The 13,580-nt window shown below is 39.0% G+C and overlaps 2 protein-coding genes across 7 annotated transcripts in view; one reads left to right on the top strand and one right to left on the bottom strand.

Moving 5' to 3' along the window:
* The window catches only part of LOC107312792 (vascular endothelial growth factor receptor kdr-like), a 114,419-nt gene extending 108,213 nt beyond the window's left edge, over positions 1-6,206 (top strand). For all 5 annotated transcript variants that reach the window (XM_015860500.3, XM_032444344.2, XM_032444343.2 and 2 more), the window contains one exon: positions 1,270-6,206. In XM_015860500.3, the coding sequence (XP_015715986.2) occupies positions 1,270-1,480 (211 nt within the window). In that variant the 3' untranslated portion in view covers positions 1,481-6,206. The remainder of the gene's footprint in view (positions 1-1,269) is intronic.
* Positions 1-13,580, bottom strand: part of LOC107312793 (uncharacterized) — a 215,635-nt gene that overhangs the window by 149,050 nt on the left and 53,005 nt on the right. Inside the window, exon 2 of one of the 2 annotated variants that reach the window (XM_085546184.1) lies at positions 543-672. In XM_085546184.1, the coding sequence (XP_085402310.1) occupies positions 543-672 (130 nt within the window). Of the gene's footprint in view, positions 1-541; positions 673-13,580 lie in introns of those variants that run through there. The other variant, XR_014945672.1, reaches the window with a different exon arrangement.

The raw sequence follows: 13,580 nt of genomic DNA on the forward strand, positions 1-13,580 counted from the left end.
CTGCTTGTCTTCACTTTCTGTATGTCTTTTTGCTATTGCTTTATGTTTGCTGAAGCAAGAAATGGTTTCACTTTTATTGAAAAGCACCCAACACTCCCAGTCTCTAATCACCTGTTGGGGACTGCATTTACTGAAGCAGTACAGATAAAATAAGTGTAATGATTAACACAATCATGTGCTGACTGTTGACTATTTTGGTTTGATTTAGCATGATTATGAAGTAGCATTACTCTCCTTTAAACAGATCTGTAATACACACTCAAAGTGCTTGAGCACTGCCTAATTCTGAATCTTCCCAGGCACATTCACAAAACAGTCTGAGACAAAATGTGCCAAGCCATAACCAGTCTGTGAGTGACTTACCCTAGAGGGGTGCATGTTAACGGTGTGTAAGCAAAGTGAAGAGGTTCAAAAGCCATTCTCAGGATGGGATTCTTACCAGAACCATTCCTAAATTATCTAACTCTCTTCCAATGAATTCCTCAGACGGAAGAAACCAAGTTTAACAAAATAATATTTAAGGCAGCTTGCAACACAAGTACCTTTTTTTCCACAACGCTTGCTGTTCCTCAGGGTCACCTTGTGATACAAATTCTCCCTTGGGTTCTTCTACTTTGGACACTGAGGTTGCTCTGGTGATGTAAGCTGCTTCTCTCCCAGCTCCTGGATCGCCTGTAATAGGAGGAGATAGTAGAAAATGAGACTTTTGATAGAATTGGTTACAGGCCAGCAGCTGTCACACTGAGCATCACCACCACTTGCAGCTCAGGAATTTCACTGGGCTAGAGAATATCAAAGGGATCTTGCCCCGCAGTGCTTTTAGTATCATTTAAAGTTGGAGTCTGACAGGATTATTTGTCAATTCATCCTTCATTGCAGTCAAAGAAAAGTCATAGTCATAGTCTTCAGTTCTGCTTTCAGAAAAGTCAAATATCATGAGGAGAATGTTATTGCTTGTGTAGGATAGATGCATTTATAACTAAGACATATAGAGTGCACTGAAACTTATAAAGCTGACCAGACAGGACACTGGGACTCTTAGCTTTACTTCTGAATCTGCTTATAATACACCTAGATCTTCACAAAATAAACTGAATTATCAGTTCCCTTGTTAATCAGTTTGCAAAATGTCACTGACTTACAGGGTGCTACAATGTTAAATTGAAATGCTTTATATTTGTGTATGTTATAATTAATTTTGACCATAAGTAACACAGATAAAAACCTATGGAGATGGGATCAATATATCATACTGCTTGTTCTCAACAGGCGGCGAGCTGTTAGCAAGAGCAAAGAGTCCATCTTATCCGACCATGAACGTGAAGCTGTCAAATACCAGCCCGCAGTGCAGGTTGAAGAGGACACCATGGACTTCCCACTGGAAGACTCTGTTCTCCTTCCTATGGATCCAAGCCTGGAGTGCCACAGCCCACCTCCAGATTACAACTCTGTCGTGCACTGCTCTGCACCCCCAGTGTAACCAGCCCAGCCCAGTGCAGGGCCTCTCTCTGATGCCTCACTTGGCCATGATGGATTCCATAAAGAGGCTATGTGCCAACAAAGGGGAAAACTGGCAGCACACTGGTTCTTAGGTTTTATCTGGCACATCTCTGATGTGAACAGAAAATCTTTAAGAGCATCCCTTTGCTATCTTTAAAGGCCTATTGCAACATATGCAGTAAGTTAGAACACTGTAAGAATTGTTAATAGGAGCTGTAACCCAGAACTGCTCCCATCCTTTCTCCCTTAGCAGGGATTGTTTATTAACCATATTTTACTCTGTAAGTCACCAAGAGTCACCTCACGATAGCTGTGACAATATTCATTTTGTTGGTCCAGCTGACAATTACAGCCTTAAACTCTGATGTTTTGTTTTTGAAGAGAATCAAAAAATTCAAACATTTCTCTGAGTTCTCTGCATGGGAACTTACCTTCAGTAAATGTTTTTGGAATATCTTGAAATCCAAAATATGTTTATTACAATTTGTGATCTAACAGTTTCCACCGCCAAGAGGATCCACTCCCCAAACGACACAGCAGAGAAGCAGCCAGGATCCATGTATATATATAGACAGTGTTGTTAAATGTGTTGCCCTGTTTTCCCTCCTTGTTCAAACAGCAGCTTCTTTAACATTATGCAACAGGGAGCCATGATGGAGATCCATCTGTGGTGATGGCAAGGCATCAGCGCTGCATTAAGTAAGAACCTTAAGCTTATGCGGGCAGTATTTCCCAGCACACGTGCACATCTGTGTGAATGTGCATAAAATACTCATCCACAATATGAGAGTGACACGTGAATGCACATATAACCTTGAGGCATCAGCAGCGTAGCAGCATTTCTGTTTCCTTTTTGGACACAGATTATTTAAAATTGGAGGAAAAAAAAGCTCTTCCTTTTAATTCTATGGCAGATGCCCAACAGTCTCATCTTGGGAATACCAGCCCGTTCCATGCTGTGAGCATATGTAGAACACACTTGTCTCCAGCTGCCTTGCCAAGGTAAATACTGCTACAATATACCACGTCTTCTATATCTAAACCCATCATGAGTACTGCAGAGATTTTTGGAATCCACTCATGCCAGTCCAAATGGATCACAAATTCTCACATCTGAGAAATTCAAAGTGTGTTATCCCTACCCAAAAGCAGTGTGCAGCAGGGACTGCTGGCCTGCAGGTGTGCACACCCAGATCCCACGCACACCCCTGACCATCCTCGCAGCAAACTCAAAACCAAGCAACTAATCCTTATCATTTAACATGCTAGGAAAGAACCAGTGCTGACATTAGAAATCTAGGAAGGGATAATGTATGGAGTTTTCAGGTAGAAAAAGCAAAGATAAAAAAGATGTATGTTGGCAGCCAAGCCTATAACTTCCTAAGTTATAAACCCAGACCTGGATATGACTTCGTGCAGCTTCTTCCAAGGTCTGTACAACCCTTGTCTTTTCTTTTTTAGAACTGATACTCTAATTAGACTTCTTTAGTGAAAGAAATTTTGTTCTTAACTACAAACTAAAATGATGACAAACTAATTCTTTTGTAAAACATCCAACACTTGCCAAACAATTATTTTACCTTGGTGAAAACAGCCTAAACATCCTTGCAGCAATGAAGACAGTATTTCTGGAAGACTGGTTACAGTTGGTTGCATTGAAATAAACAGAAAAAAGCCTCAGGTATGATCAAAGGGGAAGAATCCCCAAAGCCCATGCCATCCTAACTGTGAATGCTAATGCATCTGGTGGAAGGGCTCTTGGGAACGACGTCTTGTTCTCCTCAGCCTCAGATTTGAGCTGTTTAAGAAATCACCTGCAGGAGCCCATGGGCCATTGCTCATAGTGGGCCTGGCAAATAACTGTGGTCTGTAGTTGCTTTATGGCCATTTTTGCACTTCTTTGTATGTAAGTATCTATGTATTAAGTAAAGTCTGTCAAGTAACAGAAGAAAATACTGGGAAATAATTCATCTGATGGGTCACAGAAAGCTCAGTGGATCAGTTTTTCATGAAATAGGAAATTATCTGTAGCTCTGATCAAAGAAGGAGTCATTTATTTGGAAAATAATTTATTCAGATGGCAGAAAAGAAAAAAAAAGGTGCCTATGGTTTGTCTGGCTCTGCTGTTACCGGCAGCAATCAGCGTGAGATGGTTTGTTGTTGTGCCTTGTTGTGTAGCAGAAGAAAATGACAGTGTCTAAAATAAATCCTTTGCTTATAATCTCCGAAAGAAGCACATGTAGGAAAAGCAGAAAAGTGCAACTTTGTTCTCAGTTTTAAAAAAGAATGGGAAATTCTGCTGTTTGAAGTGCCTTCTTCCAAGAGAGCCGAGCACACTGCCTTTCCTCCTTAGCAAGGATGAAATGTTTATTTTAAGTTGAAGGCTTTTCCCTCTATGGTAACTGTAAGAAGCAAAAATATTACCTAAAAGTATTACTGAACGTATGTGTTTTCTATTTTATTTACTAATATTTTGTCTTTTTCTCTCCTCCCTTAATTTAATTATTGTTCTTTTCTTACAATGATGTATATAGTTTACCCAGTAGGAACAAATATAGTGAATCATTTATATGGTAGCATTTGTAACATTTTAGTCAAAAGAGAAAGATGCGCAGACATAGCAGAGTTAAGGATCTTCATAAAGCATTTCACTGATGCTTGCAGGTCGCAGCACCCACTGGTGCCAGCTCACAGCTGTGCTCTGCTGGCCCTTGTATCCCAGCTCTCACTTGCTTTCCACGTCAGTCAGTTTCAGAAGGGAAGCAGGGACCTGCAGGAATGATCTCACTCCTGAAAGTGACACTTTGCTGCTCAAGGCAAAGGGGGAGGATTTCCACTGCTTCTGTCTTAACTAAAGGCTGGTGTATCAGCTGGAGCATCAGAAGGAGCCAAGTTGTCTAAGTGAGGTGATGTTTAGTGGTTTTTCAGATGTCTCAGGGATTCTTATTCAACTCTTGTTTGCCGCCTGCCTTTTCTAATCTCACTGAACTCAGTGGGATCGGGTATTGAGAAGTACCTTTGTTTTCCTTAATGGTGCCCACTGTCCTGTTTTTCTTCTTGTAACCCTGTAGAATCAGGGCAGAGAAGCTTAGAGCTCACAAATGTGTTGCCTCTTCCCAGCACCCCCCCAGCCATACAGTCTGCCAAGAAGTGCCTTCCCCTGTGCACTATGAGCAGCCAGGTGGGTTTGGCAGCCTGGGGCCCTTTCTTCCTCTTTGCTCTACTTGTCATCTGTGTGCTGGTATTTATCCATCACAGCTTGATGCTTTTGTCTTTTGAATAAGGTCAGATATAGAGCCCACCTCACTGTGATATTTTGTGCATCCTCTGTTCTTGCAGAGGCTGAACTAGACCTCACCTTTCTCTAATGCCGTCTCAAACAATTTGATTTCTCTTTGGTTCTTAGAAATCAACCTCATTAGAAATGGTGCCAGCCAGGATGCTGGGCCCACACCATCTGCACAGCATATCAAGAAAGGCCAGATAAAAACATAAAGTCTGTTGTAATAACAAGCTCAAACAAAAACACTGACAGTTGAACCCACTGAATGCTGATGATGCAGACATTCAAAGTTGCCTGCAGGCATAGCTGCTCTGCTTAGACATTTCACTAACACGCATACCTCTCCAGGTAGCCAGCCTGACATCTACCTAGGGCAACCTGGAGTGGCCAAGCACTTCTTTCCTTGCATTTATGCACTGTATATTGTAAAAATGCTTATCAATATGTTAGCTTGTAACTGGCCAGTAAACAGCTTATGACTTGGCTTCTCATTGACCCTTCATGTTGAGCACTGGCTCTGCTTTGCCACGCGCCATCCTGCTTTACGAATTCCATCTGGCTCAATCCCATCTGTAAGGGTGTTTGGGACCAACAGTCTCTAGCTGCCACTGGTACCAAATGGGTACTGCCAGGACTCAGCAGCAAAGAGGAAATAGCTATGCAACAAGGTAAGGCATTATCACGTGTTCCTGGAAGCAGGAATTGGCCAGGATCTCACACCTTGGACTCTATTTTACTTTCTTATGATAAAGTGAATGGAAAAATAACAGAAGGCAGCAATGTTTCTTTTGTCCCATCCTGCAGATAGTAATGGCCAAGACCTGTGATCCATTTTCCTGGTTTTATGCTGTGACACATAAAAGAAAAAAGGAAGAAAGAATTTTGCTTAAGTACCAACATAGTTAGTAAAATTCAGGAAGGACTTCTGGATTTGATCCCATCAAGAGTCGGTCACTGTATAGGATATAAAGGTTCAGCACAAGCACTGATTTGTTTCTGTGATGCATGTGTTGGTTTCATATTTTGTTAACATAGACTGGTTCACTTGGGACCCCATGCAAATGCAGTGCCCTAAGGGCACTGGTTGGAGGAAAACCTATGTGGTGTACAGTGAGCAGTGTCCTTTTGTCCTGCCTGGCAATCCTGTGCCACAAGAGCCAGCACATACTTACTGCTCCGGTCATTTTTCCTTGGATCTTGAGCCGTCAAAGCAGCTGGTGAAAACTGGGGAAACCCAGTAACTGAGGACTCAGAGAAAATATACTAATACTCAAAGCACCAAGGAATGTATGTCTGCTCTGTTCCTGCCTGTCTGCAGAATGTATGCACTGAAAACAACGCTTTCTTATGTAGTCAAAAAATGTACTGTATCTATTAACCAAAAAAAAAAAAATAAAAAATAAAAAGATTCTATATTTATACAGCCCAAGGCTCCTTTGTGTCATCTCTTGGCTTGAAAAGTGTTGTCCTTGAAGCAGAATATAAATAAATAATGCAACAGTTTGAGGGATTTTTACAAGGCATAGATCTCATTAATTTCTACAGAAGGTTCAACACTTAGGACATAAACCTGCCACGCTGTCATTGCCTGAAGGTATCTAACTGCTACATTTGTTTAAAAAAGTCAGGGACCTGGGAAACGGCTGGCCCAATTTGCTGGAGAGATCTCCAGATCTACCTGCTGCCAAAAACAGCCCATGAAAGACAGAGATTGCTGTCTTGTTATTAAAAAAAAAAAAAAAAAAAGCAATGGGACTACTGAGACAGAATCGGAGTTAATGCTTTCTGAATGAGATCCATCTTCTCTAGAACATGGAAGCATGTAAATACATGAAGATAATTTGCAGAGGATGGTAGGATTTGGAGTTTGTTGGGCTTCAAAATTTTAGAAGCTGCACTTAATTTAATTTACCATAATATTCTAAAAAGATCATAATTACACAAGTATTTCCCTATACCCAGCCATGATGCTGTTATTAAATTCTCACTTGAAGGAATTCTGCACTGCTAAAATACAGAATATCCCATGCTCATATTATCCCCAAAATAGTTGACTGCAGCAAGCATGCCTTTTTCTTTACCATTGGCTACCCTACTGTGGCTAATCTTCATGAAATACTACTTCCCATTCCTCTTTCCATTATGGTGGCACAGCAGATAACTAGTTGCAGAAGAAATATGACATCTTAGCAGATTTTTACAGACTGACAGATACTAGTTTCTACTTATGTCTTAAAATAAATACCTTTATTAGTAAGGAAGCGTTAGCATTTCACAGCCATTCTTCCATTAGCGCTGTCTTACAGGTTATTGGTCTGTGTGTTTCACTGTCAGATTAAATACCATGAAGCACTCAAGTCCCTTCAAACATTTTAAAGTTTCTCTTTGCTCACTGTTCCAAACAGTCCTAGAAATAAGTGTCTAAATTATACGTGTCATTTGAAATACAGCAATCTCCTTTCATCCACATAACGAGCAAGAACATTCTTCCCTGTAAACTATAAAATGTTTCAGTTACTTACATAACACATGAGTCACTGCATGCTAGGCCTCCTTTAAGGGGAGACTAATGTGTTAAATGATAGTAGGAAAGCATACAAAATTAAATCTGATTTCCTTTTAGCACAAATTTGAGTTATCAGTCACATACAGGCTGAGTTACACTTGTGCAAGTTACCCTGTTTTGGCACGTGTTAGAAAATAATTTGAGGTAAAAAAGGGACAAGACTGGAAATCAGGAAATATCTTTTCTCTTAAGTCTTGGCCAAGGTACATAACTTCTTTGTCCCTTTTGGCACAAAGGATGTAAGAGATCCTTGTTTTCAAAGCAGCAGCATATAGAGATGCAAGACAAGAAAATCTCAAACTAAAATAACAAAACTTGGCGGCATGAAGTGACAGAAATCCTGGGAAACAACAGGGACTATGAAGAGGAAGATCTAGGAGTAAGATGAACAGATTTCCCTCATGGTCTCATAAGAAAGCTAAGAAGAGAATACTGATCTCCCCAATTTCCAATCACGTTCTTTTTCTTTCCCTAACACTTTGAGACTTAAGGAAGTTTGCAATGCACACAGGCTGTTCCAGCAGTGGAAAATCCTGTTATCTTCATATGCCCAGTACAAAGCGAGGCCCATAAGCAGTGCAGTATAATTTTTTCTCAAAACCTACGAAGTAGCCCAAGTCTTCCCTAGGATCCCAGTGTACAGTTTATTGCTGGCTATTACATGATTAAAACAGCACATTCAGTGCCTGCTGCAGATCACACCGTAAAGAATTTGCTCTGAGCAAAGCCCTACAAGGGCAACAAATAGATCTCGTATTTTTAACAGTGCTGAAGTCAGTTACAGTGAGTTGCAATTGTTATTATGACCTGATGAGCACTCATTAAAACTGAGAGAGGATAAACTGTTCTGTTTAAACCACTTCCTTCTACAGGCACTGAAGATACAGAATGCAGGAAATTTTAGTTCTGACACTTCTCATCTTTCCTCAAGTGCCCTATTCAAATTTCATGGATTGTTTTACTGAATTTTCTTTAACTTGATGCTATTATTGATTTAACAAGATTTACTTTAGGGTTAATCAAAGCAAAAAAAAAAAAGCACGTGGTTATTTCAAAACATGAAGCAATGAAGAGAGAAATAAGAAACATGCAGACGAACACAGCCAGTTCCACTAGAAAGGCAAGAATAACATTCAGTGGTGAAGCATGAAGGACCTTGCAGCAGAGAGCTCAGCACATTTGGAAGCACTAACGGGCAGAGAAAGGCTGTTGAGGAGCCTGGTTTTGCTGCCCAGGGGAGAGCAGGGCTAACAGGCACTGGTACTCCTATCTAAGTGTGTAGGAATGGCACTGGGTTAAACCAATCACTTGCATACTTTCTAGGGCAAACTGTAGCCACTCACAAAGAGTGCTATTAGCTTATCATGCTCACTGTATTCTTTGTGAACTGTCCATTTCCATGGATTTCTTTCAAGATCACATTCTTACTGTAATCCTGTGGGAAAGCAAGTCTCTGAAATAAAATCAGATTACTAAAATCATTATTAAAAGTCTTTATAAAACTAAGTTTTCTTCTTTGCAGATAAAATGGGAACATTATTTCTTTCAGGTCCTATTTCTTGTCAGAGTCAATTGTACCTCTCATTTTTCTCCACGGATTTTTATTTGTTACTGCCATGAAAAAAAAGTCATTTATAGTTTTCCCTTTTCTTTCTTCTTTTCAGAGTAAAATTGCTAAAGGAAATTTCAAATCTGACAGGAGACCAGATTAAAGAAACAAACAGCAGAATGCAACAGCCCTTCTTTTCCCAATGAACTAAAAAAAAATTAGCCCAACAACTTCTGCCCTTCCAGGCTGCCAAGGATGAGCAACATCAGCATGGCTGTTTAAAGCTAGAACTGAATGCTTTGCAATCTTCAGGGCCAGGAGAATAAATGTGGGCATCTTTAGACACTTTACAATGAGTAGTAGTTGTTTATTTTTAAGATGGACCAAAGTCAAGGCAAATTCCTCAAAAACCCAAAGGTTAACTTGCTTTTCATAGCTATGCATTAAAGAAAAGAAAAAAGAATTCTTTCCTGGGAGAGTTCTGACCTTTTATTCATGTATATTTTTCAAATTCTGCATTCTGTTGTTTATGCTCCAAGCTAGAATGTCACAAGCTATCTTAGCACAGAGCAGACCTACAAAGACAAGCAAGGGTAAGCCAAGGAGAGCAGGTGGTAGGGGGTGGGGATTTCAAATGTGGTGGATCAAGGTAATGGGTTTCCTTAATCATGTCTGCTATGACATCTGGGATGTACAGAACAGCTTCCCTTTACTTCCCCAAAGCTTTTGAAACAAACCAACCACCCTTGTGATATGATGTTAAGATAGAAGCATATGATTTTACAACCCTATGTGAGGTTAGAACAGCGGACTTCAGTCGAAGAATTACTTCATCAAGCTTCAAAATACGTAGATCAAAGTCTGAACATCACAAATGACTTCTTGTCTATCTGATGGATTGTTTCTGAACGTAAAGATGTACTGGAGGTTACATCAATAACTCCTGCTATTGTCATTATGACTCATAAGAGGATCAGACCATTGCACTGACACCTACTGACTCAGCATCCCCCTGCTGCTGAATGGTGTTTGTGTTAGTGTTAATGCAATATTGTTTTGCTTCCATGTTAGTTTTTGCAATAGTGAGATCCCAAATATCTTCAAGCTTCTTCTGTAGAAAGTGGGACATGCCAAGAGATTGCCTAAAATAACCAAGTCTCCTCTCTCTTCCTGATCAAGAGCCTTTATACCACCTATTTCCTTTCAGAAAGAATTTTGAAAGTTAGGAACTGAGGAGAAAACATTGGTTGCTCTTCCAGTGATGCTGAGAACAGTTTAGGAAATGGACATATCACACTGTTTCCCTCTATTTGGTGAATAAAGTACCTGCTTCTTGATGATGCTAGGTACAGCTTTTCTAACACCAAGAAGCACTGGTTTGCCAGCAGACTCTAGTCTGTGCCTCCAACAGCCAACATGCATTTGAGTCAAGGGAAGAAAGAAAATCCCTTACTGATAAAGACAGAAAGCCAGATTACAGATATACTCAATAACAATTTTTACCTGTTCAAAGTTCATCCATACTTTTTTTACTGGACCTGAGAAAACCACAGCTCATTAAGCAAAAACTCTACATAATACTGCCTTAAGTCACGATACATGGTTCCTTCCTAACAGTATCCCAAAACTATTTCCCAAGATTTCAGTTTGCCTTTAGGTACAAAAGATTTTTCTTCTTTAAACAAAACTGGTATCTTTCTTTTTTTGCATTTTAACTCCACTGAGTTAAGAGTTACAGTTTTTGATAGTCTTATGTATTAAGTAATGAGTAGTTCATAGGTAAAAAGAGAGGAATGGACTCTCATACAGCAGAGCCTGACAATTCTTTTCATACTGCCCTATTCCAACCTGATGTAACGCAAAAGACCTAAAGAGGGTGAGGCTTCATCTGGTTAGAAGGACGGACTGAGCACTCAGCTTTTATTCTGAAATATTCAAGCGCCCCTTTTACATGCCTGAGGGTTCCACTAAAAGCACTGAACCACCAAAAGACCTTTGAGTTAAAAAGAAGTCCGAGCTGAAGACACACAAGGTGACCCCACACGTCAGCTGTGTGACTGTTCCAAAGTGAAACAAACAGGACCAAGAGTCACTGCAGAGCTCATATGGGTCTCCATCTTCCTCTATTTGCCTCTAATGCTGTATCCAGCTACCAGCATGTGTCTAGCTAAGTCTCAGATATTTCAGCAGCTGGTTAATTCTTTTCACCATTAATACAGATTTGTTTTACAATAGGGATCCTCATTAAGATGTCACCACGAGGTCTAGATTACCTACATGAAATTCTGAAAAATCTGTTGCAAGAAGACTATTGGAATTAGGACCAAAATATTTCTTATATATAGAAAGTAAAAGCTCTAAACTAGATTTTTTTTTTGGCATAGGATGATAAAGCTATAGAGGAAAATGATGTTTTTCCAGCATGGTTATATACTTGTGCTGAAACGAGTATAAAATACCTTGCAGATAGGGGAAAACTCCAGTAAAAGGAAGAACTTCTCAGTGCTGAGTTGTTATTTTAAAAACTAAGTTTCAAACAGTGACATGAAGCAATGAAACAATCCCAGTATGAAACTGAAAGAAAAACATTTTCCAGAAAACTAAAAGAAATTTATCAGATATGCCTGTATGGAATGCTTGTTAGAACTCTATTTAAATGAAAGATGAAAGGGATAGTAAAGACATTCAATGAAATTTTAACACAGCTTCAATATTTACATTTAGTGGGGAACATGATTCTCTTACAGAAGAGCTGGAAATGAAATAATGACACTTCAGATTTCAGTATTTTTATTTGCCATGCAGATAAAAACGTGTAAACATTTGCGAACTCATTTCATTCTGTCCTCACTGGATCATGTGTATCACAAAGCTGAGAAAACAAGTAAAAGTAAGTAAAATATTAAGTTTGATCCATTTAGAGTAAACCAGTTGTACACAAGGCACTCATCTTCAAAAGCCAAAAAAATGGCCATATTTCTTTACCAGAAAGTTTGGTTATTGGTTTATTAAATTGCTAATGCATGTAATTTGTTAGGTGGAAGTCTGTTGATGGGACAGTTTGCTTCTAGTTGTCTTTGATGATGTAAGAGAAAAAAAAAATGCTTTAAAAAAGGCGTGCAGAAAGCAAATAAGACACATCCCTGCTGATTTTTTTTTTACAAAAAGATATTAAAATCTTGAATATTTAGGATTCAAAATCCAAAATGAGAAGTAAACTTACTTCTCTTATTTATTTGTCAGTATGCGTAAAGTTTCATCTCAGTCACTTCAGTGTACATCTAAAGGGAAATACAGTCCTTTGGTACATGCTTCAATAGAACTCTCTGCCTTCTGACAAGGCAGTTTCTTTGAACAAAATTGCCATGTAATAGTTTGGAGTACATCAATTTTAAAAGCTGAGAAATTACTTTAATAGAAAAGTAAATTATGAGAAATACTGAAATAATTCCTTTTCTGTTAGACTCAATTAAGCATTGATGTAAAGATTTTAAGGCATGAAAGAGCTCTGTGATCTTGTGTTAGCCAAATTCCCCATGGTTTCTGCTACTGATGCTGACAATTACTCCCCAGATTTACGATTAGAAGTGAAGAAGTCATTCAGATAGGGACAGACTCACTTTATATTTCAAACTCCACACCTTCATCAAAGTACCTTGACTACGACTATTTTGTTACTTACAGTGAAGAACTTCAAGTCACTGTAATTCTACTTTTTAGTTTTTTTTACATTTGTTCCAATAACCAAGTCACATGGGACATCTGTCCCATTTAACTTCTATTCTTTTAGGCAAATATAATTGAATTCTTATGTAACTAGGAAACAAAATAAAACTGACCTTTATCTCTACATTACCAATGAGAATACAACTTTTCAGTTCCTACACAGAGTTTGAATTGGATTCCATTCATTTCCCTACTTATGATATATAATGATCTGGTGTACAAACCCTGCAGTAATTGGAGATAGAATATGTCATCACTTCCCCATCTAAACTGCTGAGGAGTGTCACTGTGAGATTTTTTCAAGCACCAGCATGATCCACTGCATCATCTCTGTCACAGCTCTAGCATTACCCTGCTTGTGTACAGAAGGCTGGTAAAAACAGTTGTACTTCTAAGTAAAAGCAACATATTTAGAACAAGGTCCTGGGAAAATTCTGCATAAGGAGGAAAATCCCTCCAAGCTGACTTCTTTTCTTGATATTTTTAAATTGATTTGGGGGTTCTATTTTATTCATCTGATCAGTATAAAGCATGCATCCACTTGGCTGGATCTTGGTCAAGGTAATTTTTCCCCAGTGCATAATGAAGATTTCAATGGTGTAAATATCCTGCTGCTTTCTGGGAGTTCTGATATATTAGATTTAAATCTTGGAAAAGAAAATGAGCTACAGATGCAATCTTGGCAGCAAAATAACATCTAAGTTTATATCAGCAATCCAGAGCCCACAAAATAAACATAGGCCTAATAATCTCATTAGGAACTAAGTCCATGAAACAGCCATTCTAGTGATGACCTCACTGACAAATAACTCCAAGTATTTGCAGTCCGCTTGGACTGGAAGGTAGAAATACTAGACAAAAAAGGAAAAGAACGGGTTCAAATTACAGCGCTTTAAGTTCTACCACAACAATACCACTGCTCTGCTGTTTTTATAATCACAAAGCATTGTATTTCA

Source organism: Coturnix japonica, chromosome 4, assembly GCF_054131305.1.
Source record: "Coturnix japonica strain WE chromosome 4, WE-NBRP24, whole genome shotgun sequence".
Lineage (NCBI taxonomy): Eukaryota > Metazoa > Chordata > Aves > Galliformes > Phasianidae > Coturnix > Coturnix japonica.